Source organism: Mesoplodon mirus, assembly GCF_964341445.2.
Source record: "Mesoplodon mirus genome assembly, chromosome: 5".
NCBI lineage: Eukaryota > Metazoa > Chordata > Mammalia > Artiodactyla > Ziphiidae > Mesoplodon > Mesoplodon mirus.
This window is the reverse complement of record NC_138980.1, coordinates 45,112,735-45,136,913: the sequence shown is the minus strand read 5'-3', so window position 1 is coordinate 45,136,913 and position 24,179 is coordinate 45,112,735. Positions and strand designations below refer to the sequence as shown.

The 24,179-nt window shown below is 58.3% G+C and overlaps 4 protein-coding genes across 23 annotated transcripts in view; 3 read left to right on the top strand and 1 right to left on the bottom strand.

The window, feature by feature from the left end:
- MYO9B (myosin IXB) overlaps positions 1-1,472 on the top strand; it is an 89,202-nt gene extending 87,730 nt beyond the window's left edge. For 16 of the 19 annotated variants that reach the window (XM_082623052.1, XM_082623049.1, XM_082623043.1 and 13 more), the window contains one exon: positions 23-1,472. In XM_082623052.1, the coding sequence (XP_082479178.1) occupies positions 23-438 (416 nt within the window). In that variant the 3' untranslated portion in view covers positions 439-1,472. The remainder of the gene's footprint in view (positions 1-22) is intronic. The other 3 variants (XM_082623050.1, XM_082623046.1, XM_082623045.1) reach the window with 1 other exon arrangement.
- Positions 1,473-1,551: 79 nt separating this feature from the next.
- USE1 (unconventional SNARE in the ER 1) lies at positions 1,552-6,162 on the top strand. Its single transcript, XM_082623071.1, has 8 exons — positions 1,552-3,096; positions 3,408-3,457; positions 3,601-3,679; positions 3,767-3,919; positions 4,650-4,662; positions 5,100-5,127; positions 5,548-5,722; positions 5,966-6,162. The coding sequence occupies exons 1-8, from the start codon at positions 2,887-2,889 to the stop codon at positions 6,146-6,148; spliced, it is 891 nt and encodes a 296-aa protein (XP_082479197.1). The 5' UTR covers positions 1,552-2,886; the 3' UTR covers positions 6,149-6,162.
- Positions 6,163-8,392: 2,230 nt separating this feature from the next.
- OCEL1 (occludin/ELL domain containing 1) lies at positions 8,393-10,672 on the top strand. 2 transcript variants are annotated; one of them, XM_082622596.1, is made up of 6 exons: positions 8,393-8,507; positions 8,869-9,045; positions 9,168-9,367; positions 9,581-9,746; positions 9,978-10,031; positions 10,568-10,672. In XM_082622596.1, exons 2-6 carry the CDS (start codon positions 8,968-8,970, stop codon positions 10,661-10,663), a joined length of 594 nt encoding a protein of 197 aa, XP_082478722.1. In that variant the 5' UTR covers positions 8,393-8,507; positions 8,869-8,967; the 3' UTR covers positions 10,664-10,672. The 2 variants fall into 2 exon arrangements, with proteins under 2 accessions (XP_082478722.1, XP_082478721.1); XM_082622595.1 differs by having other exon boundaries at positions 10,275-10,660.
- A 2,101-nt stretch (positions 10,673-12,773) lies between these two features.
- On the bottom strand, positions 12,774-23,373 carry NR2F6 (nuclear receptor subfamily 2 group F member 6). Its single transcript, XM_082623739.1, has 4 exons — positions 22,427-23,373; positions 18,438-18,532; positions 14,844-15,428; positions 12,774-13,503 (listed from the first exon to the last, which is right to left on the bottom strand). Exons 1-4 carry the CDS (start codon positions 22,711-22,713, stop codon positions 13,229-13,231), a joined length of 1,242 nt encoding a protein of 413 aa, XP_082479865.1. The 5' UTR covers positions 22,714-23,373; the 3' UTR covers positions 12,774-13,228.
- Between the last annotated feature and the right edge of the window lie 806 nt (positions 23,374-24,179).

The window sequence follows — 24,179 nt, the reverse complement described above, 5'->3', positions numbered from 1 at the left end:
CCTGCCATCTGTCTCTCAAAAGGGCCCCTCGCGCCTGCTCTCCCCTGCCCCAGCGCACCCACCCCGAGCCCCCTCCCCGAGGCGGCCGCCCCTCCTCGACGAAGGCCGTCGTCCTTCATGACGGTTAGAGTGAAGACCCCCCGGCGGACCCCCATCATGCCCACGGCCAACATCAAGCTCCCGCCCGGCCTGCCCTCCTATCTCCCTGGCCGGGCACCAGGTGCCCAGGAAGCTGCCATCCCAGTGAGGCGCCGAGAGCCACCTGCTCGCCGCCCAGACCAGGTACGCTCTGTGTATATCACACCTGGCACTCACCTGCCCACTCAGGGCCCTCAGGAGCCCCTGGACAAGGACGACCGGCCACCCGGGACCAAGCGGAGGTACTCGGACCCCCCAACCTACTGCCTGCCCCCTGCCTCGGGCCAGGCCAATGGCTGAGGGCCCACAGCTGTCAGAGTCCACATATCCAAGGACGGCCCCGTGCCAGAGCTGGGTGCCAGAGCTCCAGAGCCAGCATTCAGTGGTCTGAGAAGGATCCGGAATGAAAAGCTCCAAGAGCGATGTGAGGTGGGCACCGACTCCAAGTGAGTGCAGGCAGGGAGAGGCCAGCTGAGGCCCGGCTGCCCTTGCTGAGCCCCTACATCGCACAGAGTTGCCCGTCCAGAGCACCGAATCATGGCGGGCAGCCTGGCATCTCCCAGCTCCCCTTTTGTACGTTTTTCTGGTCACTGTTTCTTTGGGCGTGGTTTACATAACTTTAAACTGTAACAGCCTTAACAGAAGACCAAATCGTTTTTTTACATGTGTATGTACAAACTTTTATATTAACGCCCTGCATCTCCCTTATAACCTGGACATGAGTCTTCAGAGTAAAGGCCACACCGCCGCGAAGCTTTGGAGGCTCAGACCCACGCTGAGAGACAGCTCAGGGGACAGTCTGAGGGCTAGGACCCTGCACGAGGGGTTTGAACACTTGTGGCCCCTGACTGCCCCAAGTCTGTATTGGACTCGTATTCTGGCCCGGCAGTGGCCACCTGGCCGACGTGCACTTGAGGGAACAGTGAGCCCTCCGTAGTGATCAAGACTGTTGGCTGGAGCCAGGACACGAGGTGGTAGGCAGCCTCCACTCCAGGCACCACAGACCTCACATCCCAGGGAGACTCGAAGGTGGCCATCACTCCTTGGTCCACTGTGCCCTGGACACAGGAGGCTGGAGGAGGCCACCCTTGGCACTGCCCGCCCCATGTGGCACAACAGGAGCCCGCAACTCAGGACCACTCATGGGTGGGGAGGGCAAGGCCTGGGGTTGTATGTCCCTACAAGTCTACAGTGACAGCCTGGACATCTGGCATCTCCGGAGCGGGGCTCCCCTCTTAGGCTCAGCCCACTCTCCAGACACCTGGACACATGGCCCCAGGTCTGGAACAAGAGGCACCCACAGGTCATGTGAAATTAAAAAAAAAAGTGCCTGAGAGGTGTCTGCATGCAGTTCCTATTCAGGCCAGCTCCAGGCTGAAAAAGCAGGGGTTGGCGGATGGGGGTCAGCCCTGCGGCCTCCGCCAAGAAGGGTACAGGGCAGGGATTGGGCCCCTTGCCTGGAAGGAGCTGCCTTGCTCCTCCAACCGACTTTGCTGTTTGTTTGCTGGAATTTCACGCATACTTCTCACACAAGGGACGTGGGCTTTGCTGGAAGTTCTTTTTATTGATCCAGAAAGCTGGGAAAGCAGGCAGCTCCTGGCAGAGCCACATTCAGTGAGGAGAGCCTGCTGTCCTGGGCGCTGCCTCCTGTCACGCCTAGCCTCTCCCCAGCTGGGGCTTAAATGTCAACTGATGGGGCCATCCGCCGTGGGTGGGGCGTGGGGAGTCAGTCCTGGTGGACCCACTACAACCAGAAGCAACACCACCACCACCACCACAGAAGAGCTCCCAGGCTGCAACCAGATGGGCAGTTGTGGGAACTGGCTGGCAGGTGGGCCCTTTGGGGCGGGGGAGTTGGAGACCATGACAAACCGGAGTTTCAATGGCACATGCAAGGAAGAGTTGGCGGGCTAGTCCAAGGCCACACAGCTGGAGTGGGGCGAGGCTGGGATTCAGACCCTGCCCTGTCTGCCTCTAGAGCCCCCCTTTATCAATACCCTGAGTTTGGTCTCATCCATGGTAATTTACAGGGCACCAGGCCCACCGGTGTGACATGGACAGAGGTGACCTGAAGGATGGGGAGATGGTTAAGGGCTGCATGCCAGGCTTCAGTCCCTGTGAAGCCCCCATCCTCACCCTGTCCAGTCCAGGAGGGGGGGACTCGAACAAGGGGCCTTTGCTTCCTGGGACACAGGACGGGGTTCCGTCCATGGGAGTCTGGGCATTGGGGGTGACCTCTCACTCCCAGGTTTAGCCCATGTCACTGCCACACTGCCAGTTTCCCAAGGGAGGAGACAGGTCCAGAAGAACTTAAGAAACTCGCAGAAGGCCACGGTGGGAGGTGGAGTCAGAGTCAGGGCTGGGACGGGATATCATAGCTGCAAAAGTTTGGAAATCATAGCCCGTAAGTCTCGGATTCCCAAGTCCCAGGTCAGAGCTTCTCCCCCAGGAGAATCTCCCCCAGGCTGCCTGGATGCGGAAGAGCTCAGTGTGGGAAGAACCCAGGAAGGCGTGGGGAGCGGGGGAGGAATTTTGAGCAGGGGGGAAGTAATGAGCATGTCACGCGTTGCACGTGGGCCTGAAACGAAGGACTCGACCCTTTCAGCCCTTCCGGAAGGGTTAAGATGCTCGCGAGGATAAGCAAGCGATTGAGTCCTGAGTAAATACGGACTGGATGGCGCCTCTAATTGAAACAAGACAAGAGTGAGAGCAAACGCCCAAACAAGAACGAGAGAGCCCCAAATAAGAATGAGAGAGCAAACAAGGCACTTCCGCCCGGAAGCAGGCCAACGAAAGGCACTTCCGCCATCTCTTAAGATGGCGCCGGCGGAAGGGGCGGGGAACTGCTGGGTGGTGATGGCAGCGTCGAGGCTGGAGCTGAACCTGGTGCGGCTGCTGTGCCGCTGCGAGGCGATGGCAGCGGAGAAGCGGGACCCGGACGACTGGCGTCTAGAAAAGGTGAGGGAAGCCCGTGTGTCCGGGTAGAGCCCGAATCCAGGAGGGTGGTCCCCGCAGCCGGAGGCCACCGGGCCCGACTCCCCCACCCCGCCAGCCAATGAGGTCACGCCCCTGCCGGTTGGCTCCGCCACGTTCGTTTGCGCTGCTCCCCCGCCTCCTCCCTGGGGCTCAGCTGGTCCCGCCTCCTTGATACTTGGCTCCTCCCGTTCCAGCCCCGCCCCCTACCTGGCCCCGCCCCTTGGTGGCTCTAATCCCTTTGAGCCGGACGGTGGTGGGGGGCACCGGGCTGAAACCCCACTTTTCGTCCCCAGTACGTGGGAGCCCTCGAAGACATGCTGCAGGCCCTGAAGGCACAAGCGAGGTGAGTGCAGGCGGCCACAAGTGTTCAAATCTGGGGCAGGGAGTAGAGTCCGGGATCCCTGGTCTCCAGTCCCTCCCTGCTAAGACCCTTCCCTGAACTGAGGACAGTGGGCAGGTTTCCTTTTTCCTCTTCTCCCCTTCCAGCAAACCGGTCTCCGAGGTGATCAATGAATATTCTCGCAAGGTAGATTTTCTGAAGGGGATGCTGCAGGCAGAGAAGCTGGTGAGTAAGGGGCACCTCTGTCTCCTCAGCCTTCATCATGCTCATCTGGTACCTGCCGCTCTGGTGACCCTCTGCCCTCTTCTGCAGACCTCCTCCTCAGAGAAGGCACTAGCCAACCAGTTCCTGGCCCCTGGCCGAGTACCAACGACAGCCAGGGAACGGGTACCTGTCACGAAGACAGTACACCTACAGTCACGGGCACGGTACACCAGTGAGATGCGGAGTGAGCTGCTAGGAACGGTAGGGCTCCCTCCCTGGTCCCTGGGAAGCTTTGGTTGGGGACAGGAGTTCAGTGCCTGGGGGTGGCCAGAACAACAAATACTGTCAGGTGCAGGGATCCTAGGGGGCCCGCAGACTCTGCCCTGGACCATCAGAGAAAGCTTCCCAACAGAGGCACTGCAGCCAGGGCTTTGCTAGATGAATAAGAGTTTTGGTACAAGGCAAAAATGGCACATCTCTGCTTAAGCCCCAGAGTTGGCTAGAGTAAGGTTTGGCCCCTGCCTCACCACACATAGATGAGTTTTTTCATCTGTAAAATAGGATGACAAATGTCTCTATGAGCACTTTATGTGGATCAGCTAAACCCTGCAAAATATGAGCTATTGTTTTGAGTTTAAAGATGAGAAAACTGGGCTCCCCTGGTGGCACAGTGGTTGAGAGTCCGCCTGCCAATGCGGGGGACACGGGTTCGTTCCCCGGTCCGGGAAGATCCCACATGCCGCAGAGCGGCTGGGCCCGTGAGCCATGGCCGCTGAGCCTGCGCGTCCGGAGCCTGTGCTCCGCAACGGGAGAGGCCACAACAGTGAGAGGCCCACGTACCGCAAAAAAAAAAAATGAGAAAACTGAGGCTCAGAGGGCACAGGACTTGTCCAGGGTCCTGACTGAGGGTGGGGAGTTTCTGGGAGCAGAGAGAACAGGTCTGGGGGCATGGCAAGGTGGGTGACTTTGTGCCTCTCCTTTTTTCCCACAGGACTCTAGTGAAGGTGAGTCATCCTGAGCAGAACAGGACTCAAGGCCTGGGACAGACATGTGTCCTTGCTGCCCCACACCTCACGCCTAACCTGGCTCCCACAGGGTCTTCCACAGCCCAGGGAGAGTGTGTCCAGGGGCATTACCGAGTTATGCTTGGAAGCGGTGCCAGGACAGAGGAGGGGCCCCCAGAGGAAACAAAGTTGGACACTCCCAGCCCAAGGGGCCAAGGCTGGCTAGAGGGAAGGACTTGGGACCTGGGGGAGTCCAAATGAGGAAAACTTCCTAGAAGGGAGTACTCTGAAGCCTGATCAGGAGCCCGCCCACTGGGGAGCAGACAAGATGAGAAACGGCATTATGCGTAGCAGACACATCCCGGGCAATGGTCAGGAAGCTGGAAAACAACAAACCAATTCTCTCCTTCTTCCTGCTTGGCCTGTTTTGCTTCCAGAGCCTGAACTGGATGTGAGGAAGAGAATGTGAGTATCTTCAGCCCTTGGGCAGCATTGGGGTCAGGGGGATTGGACAGACCTTGGGCCACTAGAGCGTCACCACGAAGCATCTAAACCACCAATCAGGGAATTTCCTGGTGGTCCAGTGCTTAGGACTCCATGCTCTCACTGCCAAGGGCCCAGGTTCAATCCCTGGTCAGGGAACTAAGATCCCACAAGATGTGCAGCATGGCCAAAAATTAAAATATAAATTTAAAAAATAAACCACCAATCAAAGGCCACTTCTGAGGATGCTCTTCCCAGAAACCAAAGCAAAAAAGGGGAAACAGCCCCAAGCAGGGCAGTGGCTGGAACCACAACCTCTGGGTTCCTTGAGAACATGTTAGTTTCTTCCCTCCTACCCCCACCCCCCCTCCTACCCACCTGTCTACCCATCTCGGGGGTCAGTGGGGTGGCAGGGCCCAGGCCAGGCGATGAGAAGCAGTCAGCAGCCGAGCTAGACCTTGTCCTGCAGCGACACCAGAACCTCCAGGAGAAGCTGGCGGAGGAGATGCTAGGCCTGGCACGGAGCCTCAAGACCCACACACTGGCTGCCCAGAGTGTCATCAAGAAGGACAACCAGGTATGAGGACTCTGGGAACTCTAAAGCCTCTGCCCTGGGGCATCAGAGAAGTCTTCCCAGCAGAAGGTCTCTATGGCTGGGGCTTGACTAGATGAATAGGAGTTTGGCAGAAGGCAAAAAAGGCATTCCCAGCAGAGGAAACAGCACTGGCAAGGGCCAAGAGGTGTAGATTTGCTCCAGCACAGTAGGAAGAGGCCACACTTGGACCAAGTCCTGTTGACATTCTCCCCATCTCACCCTCAGACCCTGTCACACTCACTCAAGATGGCCGACCAGAACCTGGAGAAGCTGAAGACAGAATCTGAGCGGCTGGAGCAGCACACACAGAAGTCAGTCAACTGGCTGCTCTGGGCCATGCTTATTATCGTCTGCTTCATCTTCATAAGCATGATCCTCTTCATCCGTATCATGCCCAAACTCAAATAAAGACCTGGCCTGGCCCACCTCACCTGTCCTCTCTCTGCCCTCCACCCCTGTCCAGGGGAACCTTTGGGGTGGGTAACGTGATGGGAAGACCCTTGGTGCCCCTGAGAGCCACAGAGAGCACATGAGCAGGGGAGGAAGGAGGTCAGGCTTGTGGGGGGCGTTGAGGACAGTGACTCAGCAAACCTGCCTCCCGTTCCCCCCTGGTACCTACCTCACACTGGACAAGGCAGGGCCCCTAGAGGCCCCAGGAGCTCCCAATCTGATAGAGTCAGAGTCAAACACATACCTGTGGGGTCAGAGTAAGGTCTGGAGGGTGGGGGAGGAGTGGGGCCATGCGTGGAGGCCAGCTTGGAGGAGGGGTGTCAGTGCTGGGCCTTCCTTGGGATTGAAGGTGATAATTCAGAGACAAGACTTAGCCCACCCACTGCCACAGCCTAAGATCTTAGGACATTGCAGATGCTTCACATAGTCATTCAGCAAACACATGAGAATCAGTGGAGACGCTGCCCTGCCCAGGTCATAGTCTGATCACTTCAGACAAGAACTGGGTGGGCATTGGAGTTGGGACCCTGGAAGGGATTACTGAGCACGAGTCCAGGGGAATTGTGGGTCCTGGGCTCTGCTTACCCCCACTCCAGATGTCAGGGGCAAAGTCTGTCAGGGGGGTGACTGAGGGAGCTTGATAAGGAAGAGTGGACAGGAGGTGTCTGTCCCAAACCATGGGAGCATGAGCACTGTGGGACATGCATGGAGTTGCCCACGTGGACCCCACCCCCACCCCACCCCCAAAACCACCAGGAAGAGCTTTTAAAAACTCTAGTGGCAGTTTTTAAAGCTTTTTTGAAAGCTCTAGTGGCAACTTTTAAAAAATAGATCATAAGAAGGAGGCTCATGCTTGTGACTCAGGGATGGTTCATTATTAGGAAGCATTAGTGGCCACATTAATGCACCAGGAAACAAAAATCATAGGGTGAAATGGTACTTTGTACTGTTCACAGCATCCATTACTCAAAGTCTCTTAATTAAAAATAAGGAATAGATGGATGTTTTTCCTCATTGAACTGAAAAACCTCAAGCCAAAGGCAGTGTTGAGTTTAACGGGCAAATACTCAAAGTTTTGCCATCAAAGTGGAGAAAGTGAGGTGGGGATGGGGGGATGCCCACAGTCCACCCACCCCCTCCCTTGATTTAATATTGTCTGGAGATGCTAGTCAATGAAACTAGACAAGAAAAAGAAATGAAATTTTTAAATGAGAAAAGAGGTAAAATCATTTGTAGATGATGCAACTGTCTATATAAAACATCCAAGCAAACTAACAAAAAGCTATTTCAATAAGAGAATTTAGTAAACCAACAAGGGACTTAATGAATATTTAAATTAGTTTACTATATGCAAAAAAAATAGCTGCAAAATATATTGGAAGATCCCATTTATAATAGTAAAAGATACACTATGGTTAAATTAACATCCTTGATATACAGAAAGCTCCTAAAAATCAACAAGAAAGAAAAAAAAAAGACTTGCAGGAAATAGGAAAAGAAATACAAATGGTTTCTGAATTTTTTCACACACCATATTAGATTTAAAACTTTGAAAGTACACTTACAGGAAACTGATACCACTGAGGTTGCAAAGGTTGTGGGAAAACCAGCTGATTAGAGCATCAGTGGCACAAGCTCACTGAGGAAAAACTTGACAGTATTTTTCCAAATTAAAATACACAGGTCCCTTTTGCCCAGGCAATTCTGGGCAATTCCACTTCTAGGAGTTCCACATAATCCTCCACAATCGGCCAAAGAAATGTGCACTTGAATCTTTTTTCTACAGTATTGTCTGTAGTGAGGAAAATGTGTCATTGAATTAGAATCTCTCTGGAAGGAGACACAATTAACTGCTGCCTCTGGGGACAAGGGTGGGTGAGAAATTCACTTTGCCCTACGCCTCTTTTCTATCTGAATTTTCTAAACATGCCTCCAATAATTATTTAAAGAAATATTTTCAAAATATAACCGCTGGAAAAAATACATATAACCGTTGAGTAAATAGATAAATACAGGTTCTCCAAAACCACCAGTTTTTCAGACAAATAAACTGAGGGTCGGAAAGGGTGAGTCACCAGCCCCAAACACACAACAGGTAGCGGTCTCTGTTGGACTCGGGGCAAGGGTGCGGTTCCACTTTCAGGTTCGCCAAACCCCGCCCCCTCGCCGCCAGCCCCGCCCTATACCTCCAGGCCCCGCCCCCGATCTGCGGAGCGACCCAGCCAGTTGAGTCCCTCCTGTAGTTAATGCACTACACGGACTCGAGCGCCTCTCTTCGGGAGCGGACCCAGACTCGGAGCCCCATACGCTGGGACAGGTGACCCCGGGAGGGAGTGGTTCGTGCGGCCCGCTGCCGGGCCGGAGATCCCGGGGGGTATTCTCGGGGGCGGTGTCCACGGGCTCCACATAACCCTGCGGCAGAGGTTGCGGCCGCGCAGGGGTTAACGCGAGCCAATCCTCGGCTGCGTGGTGACGTAACGGTTCATAGCGCTCTTTCGGGTTACGCACTGGGCGGCGGGGTCTGGGGATCTCTGAAGGCCAATGGCGTGCGTCTATGCAAATGAGGGCGGAGCTGGAGAACGCGCCGCTGGTGGAGAATTGGCCGCTCCGTGAGCAGCTTCCCCGTGAGTCCTCCCACCTTACCCTCCTCCAATCGCATCCTCCTCCTGTGTCCACAGTCCGCCCGCCGACCACCCCCGCCACGCGCGGGCCACGACTCCCCCCGCAGGGCCCGCCCACCGGTGCGGGGACGCCCGAGCGGCACCACCCCGAAGCCGATGCCCACCCGGGAGGCCCCGCAGACCCGCGGCTCCCGGGGGAACTTGCAAACCCGCCCTCCTGGCCCTGGTCCCCCGGTGAGTCTGAACGGGAGGAATGTCCCCAGGCTGAGCCTAGGCAAAGGATTCATTCCCCCCTGTATAATGGATCCCGGCTGACCCTCGTTAACTCCAAACCATGATTCCTGCGGCATCTGCAGCGACTAGTGCCTGGAGGCCTCGAACCCAGCGCGCCCCGCCCTCTGTGCCAGCCTCAGCCCGGAGCACACGGAACAAGGCCCAAGAAGATTGTATTTGAGGATGAGCTGCCCTCGCGGACCCTCCTGGGCTCCAAGAAATCTGTTAGAGCCGTCGCCCGGGAACATGTGCCTAGGCCCCACCCCGTGCCTGACTACGAACTGTGAGTGCCCGCCTGTGGTTCCTGACTTCTGGGAACATGGAAGGAGCACCGAGGCTGGGGCTTTGACAAGTGAATAAGAGTTTACCAAATAGTAAACAGAGGAAAAGGGCATTGGGGGCTAGGAACCCAACATGGACAAAGAAAAATTACACTGATTGGGGAAAAGAGAGGAATTCTTTACACTCATACTCTGACCCCCTGTCAACCTGGTAGTAAGTATCCACCAGTGAGCAACGAGAAGGATCGGAGCCGCTATGCTGCAGTGTTCCAGGACCAGTACCCAGAGTTCTTGGAGCTCCAGCAGGAGGTGGGCTCTGCACAGGCAAAGCTCCAGCAGCTGGAGGCCGTGCTGAACTCACTGCCCCGACCCCGAAGCCAGGTTAGCACCCAGGTGGAAACCCCCATCCTACAACCCTTACAGGTAGCCCAGGCCTCCGGAAACCCACTGGGTTCAGATCTCTGGGCCTCTTTCTCCTCCAGGCTGGGCAGGCACCACAGCACATGGGCCAAGATCAGCCCTTGACAAGGTCCACTTTGTCTGAGCCTCAGTTTCCCCATCCCTCCTTGGGTCCTGCGCTCCCTGAGCACCCCCTTCCTTCTCCTTTGGCAGAAGGAGGCCCATGTTGCTGCCCGTGTCTGGAGGGAATTTGAGAAGAAGCAGTTGGTGAGTCATGCCTCTTGAATCCTACAGCCTGTCCTTTGTAGCCCCCAACACACACACACACACACACCACCACCACCCACACACACACACACACCACCACCCCCAGGAGGCTGGGACACTTGTGCCTGCCCAGTTTCAAGGAAAGAAAACTGAGGCTCAGAGAGGAAAATGCAAAAGGTCAAGCAGCTTGAGAGCCATAGGCCACACTGCCACAAGGACTTACCTGGATCTTGCCCTGCTCAGGACCCCAGCTTCCTGGACAAGCAGGCTCGCTGCCACTACCTGAAGGGCAAACTAAGGCACCTCAAGACGCAGATCCGGAAATTCGATGACCAGGGAGACAGCGAGGGCTCTGTGTACTTCTGAGTGTCCTGGCAAACAGGCAGAGGGAAACATTGGAGTCAGGGTGCCACCCTGCCCTTGCTTCTCTTCCTACCTCCTGGCCTTAGCTCTTGCTATTGCCCCGCCTGGGGTAGCCGTCCCTGATTTCAGATGCCTTCGCCCTTGAGGCTGAGATCTGATGGTCCCTCCTCCAGGAAGGCTTCTCAGGACCTCCTCCAGGACCCCCATGGAGATCCCAGATCTCAGCCCATCCCCTGGAAGAGGTCCTGCTCTTCATCCCAGTGGAATAAACACTTATTAAATACCGACTGTGTACAGCTGCTTGAAACTCCTGATTTCACTCGTTGTCACCAAAAAATTGTTCTTCCATTTTCCAGGGGAAAAAAATTAAGGTTCTGAAAAAGGGACTTGTCCAGGATCTCTGGGTGAGCTGTGAACCCTAGTCTGTCTGGGGGGGCTCCCTCTCCTCTAAGAGCCTTCAAGTGGGAAGCAGAGGGGCTGACATCTAGCATCACTCCTCGGCCAGGAGGGTCCCCTGATGTCCACTGCATGCGAGGCCCTGGGTAGGGGGGATGGGACACAGGTAGCACCAGGCTCTGTGTGGGGCCCTGTGATGGTGGCCCAGCAACTACTTTGAGTCTTGGCCTCCCAGGGGAGCCACAGGGAAAAGGGACAGTCAGGAAGACTGTGGGCAGGGAAGGCAGTGCCAGTCACTGGGTCACAGAGAGGCCTCAGTCCCAGGACTGATCCTCAAGGAACCCATGTCCTCAGGGAAGAGAGCCCAGTGTGACAGAGCAATGACAGAGGGCTGGACCCGGACAGCAGAGTCCTAACAACCAGGGAGGCTCAAGATGTCTTCCTGCCGAAGAGGCCATATGGATAGGGTTTTGTAGGAGAAGTAGGAGTTCAGCAGACAGGCCTGGACAGGCATCCAAGTCTCTGGCCGACTGGAAGCAGGACAGATACCATGGTCTCGGTCAGTCCACAGATGTTCTGTGAATCTGAGAAATGGGGCATTGTGTCCAGCCCATCTGGAATGGACAGACATTCACTTATGCACAGTACAGCTCGGAAAACACCTACCCAGATTAGAAACCAGCCCAGCCACCAGTGGGAGAGCCCAGTAGCCTCTCCATCCCATTCCCACCTCAGTCCCCTCCCGGGGACAGGGCATACCCAAGAGACCCTCGTTCTTTCCTCCCCATCTTCCCAGACCTCCTCCAAGACAGACATGGGGGAGACGGGTGCCAGTGGAGAGCATTTTGGGGGACTGGGACTGCCTTAGGGCTGAGCACTCGCCCAGCCTGTAGGGTGAGACCTGAGTTCTTTGCTGTTTTCAAAGGGGCATCTTTGATAAAGGGCTTGTCTTTGCCTGACAAGACCTGTCAGGATCAACAGGTGCCACCCACCACCGCGATCTGGGCCCTTTCTAGCCATCCCCTAGAGCCACAGTGCTGGCAATACATTCCATAGATGTCTTTCCCACCACAGAGCTGAGCCACAAACTTCCGAGGGCAGGGTGGCAAGCTCCCTGGTGCTGCGTCACTCCACATCAACTCAAGTCCACATTTCAAAGTCTGTTCTTAGAGGTCCTCACCTTCCAAGTGTCAATTTCCAAAACAGGAGTTTTTTTTAGTTACATGTGAGAAGAAACCAAATTCAAACTGGCTCAGGCACAAAAGGGGAAGTCTGGGCTCATGGAACTTAGAAACACCCGAGGGTTTCAGGTATGGCTTGATGCAGGGGCTCCAAAGGCATCCTGGGAAATTGGTCTTTCTCTTTTGGCTCTGCTTTGCTTTAATGATATCCTCCTAATTCCCAATCCTGCCGTTGAATCTCATTGGCCAGCTTTGGGCCACGTGCCCTCCCTAAAGCAGTCGCTGTGGCCAGGGAAATGGAGGGTTCTGTCTGGGCTGAGATCATGTGACAGAACTAGCCCCAGATGTTTCTCCCGAGGATACTGGGGCCCAGATGATTAAGGGCCGACCAAAGAAAACAATAAAGGGAATTCCCTGGCAGTCCAGTGGATAGAACTCGGCACTTTCACTGTTGTGGGTCCGGGGTTCAATACCTGGTAAGGGAACTAAGATCCCGCAAGCCGTGTGGCATGGCCAAGAAAAGAAACAAGTGTTTGGTCTAAGGCTTATGTTAATCTATGAGGCTCACCCTCCTAGGCCAAAATCTGAATTCAAACCTGAGCCATCTGCTAAGCTCAACTCCTACAGACTCATTGGCTGACCTCGGGCCCCCCTTCCTGCACCCAGCTGCAGGTTCCCCACAAAACTGTCCAACAGAAACAGCAAGTAGGGCTGTTGTTAGGTGTTCCAGATGGCTAGGAGTGGGTATCCATGGTAGGATGCCCTCCGTGCCACCCTCCCCTCACAAAGACGACAGAGGCTGTGCAGGTAGGAAACTTATTTATTATTGGCCTTGATTCATCCATCATGTAGTGTCCAACGTGGATTACGTGTCCAGAGGATCCGCCTGGTACATGCTACCCACCCCTGCCAGGGTGCAGCTGCCCCTCCAGTCCAGATGCCAGGACTTTGTCCATCACACCAGAGAAGCCACTGCACCATGAGTTCATGCCTTGGGGCACCAAGGGACATGGCTGTCCTGGGATTGGACCCTCAGTCTCGCCCCTCATCTTGACCAGGGCTTCTGGGGAAGACTTGGCTGGAGCCTAGACAGTCTCTTTTTGGTTTCATGATCACTTAGAAAACAAAAGACAAACATTTCACAGTCTTTAAAAAACAGGAGTCTGAGGAGGGAAGCCGGGGTCCTCTGCCTGGGGGCCCCCACTGGAGGCTTGAGCATACGTGTCCCTGGAGGTCTGCAGACCCGGCCCTGTCCAGTCACTGGCCCGAGCCGTAGGGCCAGTTGAAGGTACTTCCCGACAGCAGCATGTCTCGGATCAGCGTCTCGATGGGTGTCTTGCCCACCAGGCGCATGAAGAACAGCTGGGAGATGAGGGAGGCGGGGACGGCACGCAGGGCAGGGAGCCGCAGCAGCAGGCGCCCAAAGCGCTGGGGCTGTGATGGGTACTGGGCCCGCACATACTCGGTGAGGGCCACCTGGGCCTTCTCCTGCAGGCTCTCCACATGCGCTGGGTCTGAGAGGCCACAGGCATCTGGGGGACAAGGGAAAGGTCAGAAGAGGAGGTGGCGGGAGGACACAGGACCCCAGGGCTGATGGGGGGGGCACCACTCAGGGCTGTTGATACAGAAGGAGGGCACTCAGGAGGTGGGAGATGGGGGTCTAGGGCACAAATGGCAGTGTTGGTCCTCAAGAAATATTAAGGTGGCTTCATCCAAGGACGATGACACAGGGGTGCAGGCAGTGATGTCTCAAGGGTGGAGGGGCCCTGACTAAAGCATTTAGCAGGGAGACAAGTTCTAATCCAGCTTAAGGGGAAGAAGAGGCTGGGGAGGGGACTTGGGGAGGAAAGCAAAGCCTAGAGGGGGTATTCAGACACCCCAGAGGGACCTGCGATGTGAGTGAAGATGACAGCCCCATGAATGGGGGCAGAAAAAGTCTCCTGGGGAAATGAGGGGCAAAGCCATATTTATTGGATGCAAGCCACCTCCCGGAGTAGCCTGTGTCTGGTTCCCGCATCCCTGGCCCCAAGGAGACACCTAGTGGGGCCTCCTTCCAGAGTGCAGAGCCAGCTGCGCCACCACCCCCTGGAATAAAACAGGGCTTTGGCTGCTGGACGGTTACCAAAGACACCGGTTACCAAAGACACGTAAGGAAGCGCACAGCTCCGCTCGGAGCCCCGCCCCTCGGTGGGAGGGGCTCCAAGCCACACCCCCTACCCTCTTCGGCTCAGCGAGGGGTGGCCCCTGGAGAAGGGTCAGGGGGCAGGTTGGGAGCCCTGGGTCAGAGGTCCAGGGGCCCAGGAATCTGGAAGTGGAGAGCCCAGGGGAACCCAGAACCAGGTGTCAGGGGACCCCTGCCTGGCAGCCCTCCGTAAGTGGTCAGTAACAAGAAGAGAACCCTGATTTGGCAGATGAGGGTCAGAGGGTTTGGGGAGGACAGAGATCAGGGAATGAGGGCCAGAACCAGGGGGGGGGACCTCTCCTCCCGTGTCCCCCCACCTGTCATTCTGCTGTCAGTGCCCACTGAGCACGATGAGTACCTTGATGAGGGAGTGAAGGATGGGGGGTCTCAGGGAGCCTGGGAATCAGGGAGAGAGGCTGTGGGGCCGTGAGTCACGGGTCCGGACAGGGATCGAAGTTCTTAGGGAGACCTGGGATCGGGGGTGGGGCCATCAGGGTGTCACACCGCCCGCATCACCTCCTCCACTGTCCCCCATTAACGCTCAAGGCGCTTTCAGGGACGCAAGTCTAGCTAGCTGTGGATCAGGGAGTGGAGGGCTAAGGGGGCCGGGGCCAGGGTCAGGATCTAGGTCGCACCCTTCCCCCCTACCCCTCCCACGGCCTCAGAGCCCCCCATTCCAGGTCATCTCACCAGGCGTGAAGAGCGCGATGGCCTTGAGGCAGCCGTACTCCGCCGAGTCGACCTGCAGGCGGCCCAGCTTGTCCACCTGCTCCTGGAAGGCGCGCACCTGGTCCATGAAGGCCACGGCGCGCTCGGCGGCCATGGGTGCGGCGTGCAGGCCGGCGGCGGCCAGCAGCGGCGCCGTGTGCAGGGGCAGCGCCGCCTGCGCCGCGTTCAGCACGAAGAGCTCGCTCCAGCTGAGGCGCAGCAGCGCCACCTGGTCAGCCACCGGCAGCTCGGGGAAGAAGGGCGCGTGGCGCGCCCACTCCACGGTGCTGAAGAGCAGCCGCGCAGCCAGCTCGCACACGTTGTCGATGCCCAGCACCGCGCCCGCCGCGCCGCCCCCTGCGCCGAACGCGCCCGCTGCGCCCGCGCCGAAGCGCCCAGCCGCCGCAGGGTAGGGCTCGGCGCGCAGCAGCTGCGCGATCAGCTCCGACACCGGCTGCCCCGGGAAGAGGTCTCCGCCGGCCGCCGCCAGCGCAGAGCCCGGGGGGCTGCCCGAGGAGGCTGCCACGGCGCCAGGCAGCGAGTGCGGAATGCGGCCGCGCTGCACCGCTGCGAGGGGGAGATGGAGATGGGGGGGCGGGGAGGAGGGGAGATAGCCAGCCCCGCAGGAAATGGGGGAGGGACAGGAGAGGGAGGAGGGGAGAAGGGAGGGGTGGAATCAGGAGATGGGAGAGAGGGAGTGACGAAAATGGGATAGGAAGGGAATTGAGGAACACGGGAAACCAGAGAGCGGTGAGTGAGGTGTGAGGAAAAGGGAGTGGAGAGGGAAGGAAGGAGGGGGAAGGTGGGTACCCGGAGAGAGTGGGCGGGGGCCAAGTAGGGAGGAATAAAGGGAAGAGATAAGGTTATCAAAGGGTCACTCAGTCCCCTCCCCTCCAAGCCCCCCAGCTCAGCCCTTCCCTGGACCCCCAATCCCCACCTCATGGGCACAAAGCTTGTTGGGACAACAGAGGCCAATGTCTTGCATGCCCCACCCTGCTCTGCCCTGTGTCCTCAGCCTGAGTCCATGTCCAGTCACCATCCAACTCCTACTTCCTTCAGAGAAGGGCCCTGACCCTGGGAGGGTGGGAACCTTCCCAGGTGGGAATGGGACCACTGGGTGAGGGCTAATTTAATTCGCACCTAGCCCCCTCTTACTGGACTGTGTGAGCTCTCCTCCGCAGCCAGGGAGACTAAACCTGTCAATCATGTCCTCATCTGTCAATCATAGGGGTCCAAGACCTGAGAATGGGTCCAGGGAGCGATCACCTTCCTTCCTAGGACTTGGGGCACATGGCCAGCCTACCCCTAAAACAAGTGATCAGTATGGGCTGAGCACTGATCTCCCCTATGGAGGTGGGATATTTCCCTACCTCCCAGCCCCACCCTCCAGGTCATGGCCCCCTAGAGCAGGTCTCATATCTCTGGGTCTCTGCAGTGACCTCAGTGCTAAGAGTGGAGTCCTGGCCAGTAGCAAGTGCTCAGTAAACATTTGATTCCATCAGGAGCCTTGCCTATGAGAGGGGAGGACCAATTGCTGGCCTTGGCCAGTGCCCCCAGTGATTGGGTTGGTGAGAAGAGGGAAGCTGAGGCGCAAAGAGGGGAGAGGTGGCTGCATGCCAGCCTGGCCTGTGCCACAGTGGGAGGGTGGGAGGGGCTGACTGGGCTGGGTGCCAGGCAGAGACTAATTAATGAGTTTTAATGAGGTGGAATGCCCTGTCTCACCACCTCCATGAACTTCTGGTCAACCCACCATGAAGCAGATGGGGAGGGGGATGCAAGTGGGAGCCAGGGGCTAGCAGAGCTGATCAGGGAAACAGGGGCTTGGATTCAAGCCTTGCTCCATGTGATTTCGAAGTCTCAGAATCATCTGTCAAATGGGTGTAGCCAGATGAGGCCCGAGAGTGAATCCCAAGTCAATCCCGGGCCCACTTGGTTCTAAACCCCACCCCCACCATTCTTCCATCATCCAGCCACGTTTCCACCTTAGGGCCTTTTGCACCTGCTGTTCCCGCTTCCTGAGAACCCCTTCCCCAGCTCTTCCTCCTCATTCAGCCAGGACTGTGGGTTCAAATCCCAACCACAGTTCTATTGCTCTCTGTGCTGTCTTCCCATTTATAAAAAATGCAGTTGATAATAAAAATGGTGATGATGATGAGACCAATCACTGAATTTACATGAGAATGTATCTAACTTGCTTAGAATAGCATTTGGCACTTAGTAAGAGCTAAATGGATAGTAACTCAAGCCAAGAAACATTTATTAAGCAACTTATGTGTTTCTGGGCTGGTCTAGGCACTGGGGATATGTCAAAAACCAAGACAGACAAAAGTCTCTGACCTTGAGGGGCAGAACATCCTGACAGAGGAGCAAGTAAATTATAAAGCAAGACAGATGGAGCAAAATAAAGAGGGGGTGGCGAAGGGTAATCAGGAGGGCTTCTCTGAGGAGGTGTTGTTTGAGCAACTCTTAAAGGAGGCAAGGGAGGAGGCCATGCAGGTGTCTGGGGCAAGCGTTCCAGGCAGAGGGAACAACCTGTGCAAAGGCCCTGAGATAGGGCTATGCTTGGGGCATGACCTGAGATTATTATTTCCACCCCGAGACTTTGGAGATCTGAAGCCCTGATATGATGTATATCAGGAGTTTAGGTCAGATCAACAAGTGGAGGTAAAATCCAGGTTGGCGGCGGGGCGGAGAGACAGTCACCCCCACGCTTAAAATGACTAAAGGGAGTGACGAGACGGTCTTAAGAGAAAGAGTCTGAGCAGCTGTCCCAGCTTCTCCCAGAGGCCCAGCAGAGGAGAAACCATCTTTAGAGCAGGAGAGGCTCAGGTTAGATGCAGGGAAGAACTGCTGGCCTGGCTCATGAGAGTCCAGGCAGGGACATGAAGCCCAGCACAGGGGCCATCACTGAAATGGGCCAGATTCTGCTCCCAAGCCCAGACATCCATGTACAAGTCTCTGGGTTCCACTTGAATTCTAAGAGTGCTTGGTGGAGTTCTAGACCCAGCTACCTGGCATGTATCCACCCAAGTCCCCAGGGCAAGGACAAGAGGCTGGGCCTCCCTCTGGCTCCCAGTGCCCTGGGTCAGGCGGAAAGGTAAGCTGCCCTTTGCCTTAGTCAGGTGAGTTCCTGCCTTGGGCAAACACAAGGCAGGGGGTGGAGGGTGGAGGGTGGAGGGAAAGCAAATCAAATTAAAAAAATACATCCTTGTTCAGAAAGCGGTAGCCTGGCTAGAGGGCAGGGGGGTCACCAGGGTATCAGGGCCAGGGAACCTGCCTCTGAGGCCAGGGGGGGCCTGGGGAGGAACTGGGGAGGGTGGGGGGAGAACAATTCTAAAATGGGCCGGAGTCAGGGAGTCCCTTGCATCCCAGTTCTGCAGCAGCCACCAGACAGCCACGGATAATTGGATTCCTCCAGCCCAGGGCCAAACCCAGGCCCACGGGATCTCAGGATCATTGGTGGTAACGAGGTTAGCAGGCACCAGACCCTGCCCTCCATAGCTCCGAGACCCCAAAAGGAGCAAAGGGCAGGCTGTTTGTTCATCCCCTGCCTGCACCACCCCAGCGGGTACTCACCCTCCTTCCTCATGCCCACCCGGAAACACTTCTTGAGGCGGCAGTACTGGCACTGGTTCCGGTGATGCTGGTCAATCTGGCAGTCACGGTTGGACCTGTGGGCATGCAGAGGTCACCAAGGGGGTTATCGTGACACCCACATCCTGCCCCTGGAGCCACCTTGTGAAACGCCTTTGAAGGCTGCCCCTGAGAACTACCAGCGCCCCCCCAACCTCGGCTGGGCAAGTGGCCCCAAAGTGGCACAGAGGCTAGGCCTGCAAAGAGGAAAGGACAATTCGGGTGAGTGCCACAGATGAAGAGCAGTCTGTGGCAAAGTAGATTAGCACACCAGGGTGGATATGTTGGAACTGGGTTTTTATTTTATTTTATTTTTGCGTTATGCGGGCCTCTCACTGTTGTAGCCTCTTCCGTTGCAGAGCACAGGCTCCAGATGCGCAGGCTCAGCGGCCGTGGCTCACAGGCCCAGCTACTCCGCGGCATGCGGGATCCTCCCGGACCGGGGCACGAACCCGTGTCCCCTGCATCGGCAGGCGGACCCTCAACCACTGCGCCACCAGGGAAGCCCTGGAACTGGGTTTTGAAGGATGAACAGAAGTTCCCCACGGAAACAGAGGCAGTTCCAGGCAGAGTGGGCAACGAGGGCAAAAGGTTGGAAATGCCAAAATATGAAGGCCTAAACAGTTTCACTGTACTTGGTCACTGTCAGGCCAAGGGTCAGGTTCTTTGTCCCAAGGGCAATGTGAGAGCAGAGAAGGAACATGGTCAGGGAGCAAGGCTTTGTGAGTTGACTAAGAGACTAGGAGCCAGGCCAGTCCTCTACGGGGTCACAGGACTGTGGAGCCCCAGCATTACTGCCCTACACAAGGCCACCACAAACGAACGATGAACGAACAAACGAACGAATGAGTGAATGAACAAATGAACTCCTGTACCCCTTTAAGGTCCCAAACCCCTTCTCTGGAAAGAACGTCCAATTCCTAACTGAGTCCAAGAAGCTTCCTCTGGGTGGCCCTCGGGGATTGTGGTTGCCTCTTCCAGGGATGGGACAGGTGGCCCCGCCCTGTGAGGCAATGAGGTCCCATCCAAGGTCAGTCCCTAGCAGTAAGGTTCAGGCCTTTGTTCTTCAAATGTCCCCAGCACCTTTTCCTCCTGGCCCTTGCCCCTGTGCTCCCTCCCTATCTCTCTCCACCCTGGGCTCAGGGCCTTTTGAGGCCCAGGCCTGGGGCAGACACCCTGGAGTCCCAGCTGGGCACCAAAAGGGTACTAGAGACAGTCACAAAGTAAAACAAACACTTAATGAAGTTAAAAGTCAAACACATCTCAACTGCAGACACCCAGCCCTGATCCTTGGGCTGTGACTTCTCCACTGAGCCTTGGTTTCCTCATCTGAAAATGGGAGGCCAGAGGCCAATTCTATATGAGATGCACTCATTCTGGAGAAACTGGGGGCGTGGGGAGAGGGCGGCAAGACCCAAGCCCCAGCTGCGAGTCCCAGTGGCAGATTTAGGAGAGCTGAGGCTCTGCAGGGCCTCTGTGTCCTGCAGCGCCAGACTCTGAGCCCAGGCCTCTGTGTCCTGCAGCGCCAGCCTCTGAGCCCAGGCCTCTGTGTCCCACCAGCCTGAGCCCCCAGGAAGAGGCCTTACTAGGGCAAAGGGAGCTCAGGCAGAACCAGAACAAAGCCCAGCAGGCATGCAGTGGGAGGGTCCTGGGCAGCCGGGTGGAAACAGCCAGGCCTGGGGCAGGCAGGCAGGCAGGAGCCTGGCTCAGGGCCCTCAGACCTCAGGGGAGGCCCTGAGCCTTCTGCCTCAACTTCCCCAGTTGTAGAGTCAGGACAGATCTTCTGTCCCTCCAGATGAGGAAACAGTAGGTTCTACCTGTTATCCCACCTAAAGAGCACATGCTTTGCCGAACCCCACAGTCCAATTCAGCCTCCTCCCTGGGCTCTGGCTTCCAGTCCAATTTGATCATAGCCCTCTCTGGCTCACACACCCTTCAGGGATCCCCACTGCCCTCAGTCCAGCATTTCAGACCCACTCACCTCTAACTTCTCCTATGCCTGGGTGGTCTCATCTTACATCACTGCTCCCCAAACCTGCCACTGAGCATTTGCTGTAGCTACACTCTCTGCAGGAGTGCCCTTTGCTTCTATCTGCTAAACCCCTCATGTTTCAAGGCCCACCTCCGGTGGCCTTCCTCTCTGACCCTTAGGCAGAGCCCCTTGTTCCCTCCTGGGACCCCAGACCATCCTTCCCTCTGGCCCAACCCACACCCCACAGGCTGGGGACACCTGTGTCTCCCCCAAACTGGGAGAGGGCTGGGCTTGGAGCTAGGGTCTTTTCTAGGGGGCCGGCATCAAATCACCCAGGCCAGGCCCTGAGGGGACTTTGCTGAATCAATCTGAGGCTCAGAGAGAAGCAGTGACTTCACCAGGTCACACAGCAGAGAACTTCTGAAGAACCTGCTAGCCCCAAACCATGCCCCCTCTCCCCGACCTTGGTGCTCCCTTCTCCCACTCTCAGGGAGCCTCTGGGACCCTAAAACTACCTGAGCCCCTCCTCTGCCCTCCCTAAAGACCTGGCCAGAGAGCAGGCAGTTATTCCAGCAGCAAAAATGAGGCCAAAGTCTGGTGGCCCAGTTAGCACTGGAGGAGAGAGTTAAGCCAGCTCCCCCCCACACACAGCCACCCCAGACAGGCTGGACCTGGGGCCAAATTCCTACTTCAGGTGCCCGGGGCTCCGCCCAGTGGCCTTGCCAACAAGCCCTCCACCAGCAGCTCTCACTGGGGACACCCTGACCCAGACTCAGCTGCCCCTCTCTTCCCAACCCCACAGTTTCCCTTGCTAAGCCCCAAGTGGAGCAGGGTCTCTCGCTGGGTGACCCAGGGCAGGCACCAAGAGCGTTCTGGGCCTCGGTTTTGCCCATCTGGAAAATGGGACTCTCCAAACTGGCTCTACAGAGCCCCAGCATGTTCCTGGAGGATGCAGAGTAGGGGCTTGTCAATGGAGCAAAAGGAGGCTCACCAAAGAGTGGTGGGAAAGGGAGCCCTGGCCTGGACACTCAATGCCAGCGGCTTCTCCCCCCAGACCTAATGCCCCAGAACTAAGGAGAGAAGCTAGCACGGCCACACCCTGTCAGTGGGGACGCCAACCTAGGTCAGTCCAGGGCTTCTTCTTGGAAACATTCACGCCCACCCTGTCTCAGAGCGGACCAAAGTTTCAGGGATTTTCCAGGAGCCCAGCTCTGCACCAACTCCTGGCTGGGGGTGGGGGGGTGGGGCGAGCAGCCAAGATACGGTCAAATCCCACCACCCACCCGGACCTCGAGCAAGAGTGTCCGGTGACCCAAAGCCCAGGGTGAGCCAGGGGTGGGGTGAGGGGTGGGGGGGCGGGGGTTCCCCCGGTGAGCAGCCTCAACCCCACAGCAGGGGCCCCCACGCGAAGAAGGCTGCCCTGTGCCACCCCAGTTTCACTCCCGCCGCAGCCTCGGTGGTCAGGGCGACTTTGGAAGTGATATTTGACCCCAAGGGCGCGCCGTATCGATCCGCGCGGCCGCAGACAATGGCCCCTGGACACTGTGAGCCTCACAGTCCAAGTTCCACGTTTGATTCCCGCGGGGTACCCCACGCGCCGAGATTCCCAAGAGAAGGGATGCCCTGGGGTCAGGGACCCACCCCTGACAGCACCACAACCCCTCCCCGCGCGGAGCTGACCCCTGTCCGGAGAAAAGGAAGGGAGGAAGGGGGAGCAAGTAACTAGGGCGGATGCCGCAAGGGACCACCTGAAAGGGGGAACTGCATCGATACAGCGCCGACAGTATACACAATCCCAGGAATGTAATGGAGAGGGGGAAAAGGATCTGTGCCCCTATCTCAGACGGGAAGTGGAGACCCAGGGAAGGTCAGCGCCAGGCCCAAGGTGACCGAGCAGGTCAGAGGCCCGGCCCACAGCGGGGCCGGGTGCCCGGCGGCGGTGCGCTGATAGGGGGCTCACCGGCAGGTGTAGCTTAGGTTGCGGCGGATGCTCCGCTTGAAGAAGCTCTTGCAGCCCTCGCAGGTGAAGACGCCGTAGTGCTTGCCGCTCGACTTGTCCCCGCACACCACGCAGTCCACCTGCAGCCCCGGCCGCTCCTCGTCGCCTGGCTCAGCGTCGCTGGCGGCGCCGGGGGGTGAGGCCGAGTCTTCCTCCGCCGCGCGCGGGTAGCCGCCCGCCTTATCCACGCCGTTCGTGTCGCCGCCGCCGCCGCCGGGGCCGCCCCAGCCGCCGGTCACCATGGCCATAGCCCCAGGGCAGCGGGGCCGGGGCGCCCCCTCCGCGCTCTTCCCTCGGGGCACCCCTCTCGACACAGGGGACCCTACCCGGCGTGCATCCGGCCCCGGCGCGCGGGGGGCACCCGGCTGCACCCCCCAAAAAAGTTTTGCAGCAACTTCCTGCGGCCGGTCCGCGCGCCCGGGAGGAACTGGTCGGGCCGGTTCCAGGCCAACTTTCCCACGCGAGCGCGGGGCCAGGCCCGGGGCCGGGGGGGCGCGCTAGAGGTGCTGGCCGGGGGCCCCGGGGACTCGCGCCCCGCCGCCCTGGGGCCCCGGCGGGGGAGCTCGGGCCATGGCCCGGCCCAGGCTGCGCAGGGGGAGCCCTCTGGCCTGGCCGCCGCTCGGCCGAGGGCTGCGGCCAACTTAGCGGGCTGCCATCCGAGTGCGGGAGGCCGGGGGGAAAGTTTGGCCGCAAGTTGCTCGGCCGCCCGCGGCGGGGGGGAGGGGCGGCGGGCGCGCGCCGGGGCCGGTCACCGCGCCCCCTGAGTCCCCCAAGCACCCCGGTGGCCGCTCAGGGCCTGCAGGGCCGCGGGCAGGCGCTTCCCGAGCTGCCGCCCCCGCTGCGGCCGCGCCCGCCCGGCCTGGGCCTGTGCCTGGGCCCGAGCCTCGCTCTCGCCGCCGCCGACCCCGCGCGCCGGCCTCGCGCTGCGGCCGGTTTGACACACAACGTTCCATTCGCGGGGCGGGCGGGGGGTGGGGGCGGGGGCAGGGGCGCGCGCCGCGGGCTGGGGGCGGGCGCTCGTTGCCCCGGCGACGGCCGCCCTTATAAGGACATGGGTGGCCGTGCGCGGCGCCCGGCGCCCAGGCCGGCGGGAGGGGCGAGGGCGGAGCGCGGGGCCGCACGGCCAAAACCTCCTCCCTCTCCTTCCCTCTCCCACTCCACTCCCACCCCCGCCCTCGCCCAGCTCCAGCCTTAACCCCCGCCGGGCCGCGGCGGGAGCCTGGGCCAGTGCTGCCCTCTGCCCTTCCGCAGCCTCGCCAAGATGTCTCTCTAAGGCCCTCCCCTCCACCTCCGGCCTTGGACGTTGTGTAGCTCAGCCGCCCTCGAGGCGCCCCTCGGCACCACCCCCCTGCATTCCCGGCAGAAGCAATAATGGGGGGCCGGTTGCACCCGGGGGGCACGCCCCTGCGCAATACACACACACACACACACACACACACACACACACACACACCCTGGGGCATTTCTTTGCACAGTTGCATGATGGATTGTGTTTGCTTCCTCTTCCAGAAAGTCTCCGCGTCCGACCCCCACCCCACCCTTTCTCTGCTTGGGCTAACACCTGGTGCTCGGAATCTCCGGGGGGAAGGGATGTTGTGGTCTGCGGCCGGCGGGGGCGCGAGGTCGGGGGCGAGGGTGGGGTGGGGGGTGGCCTTCGCCAGAATTTCAGGCCTCTGTGGGCAGGGCGCCCACCCGCCCAGCGAGGCTGGAGGCG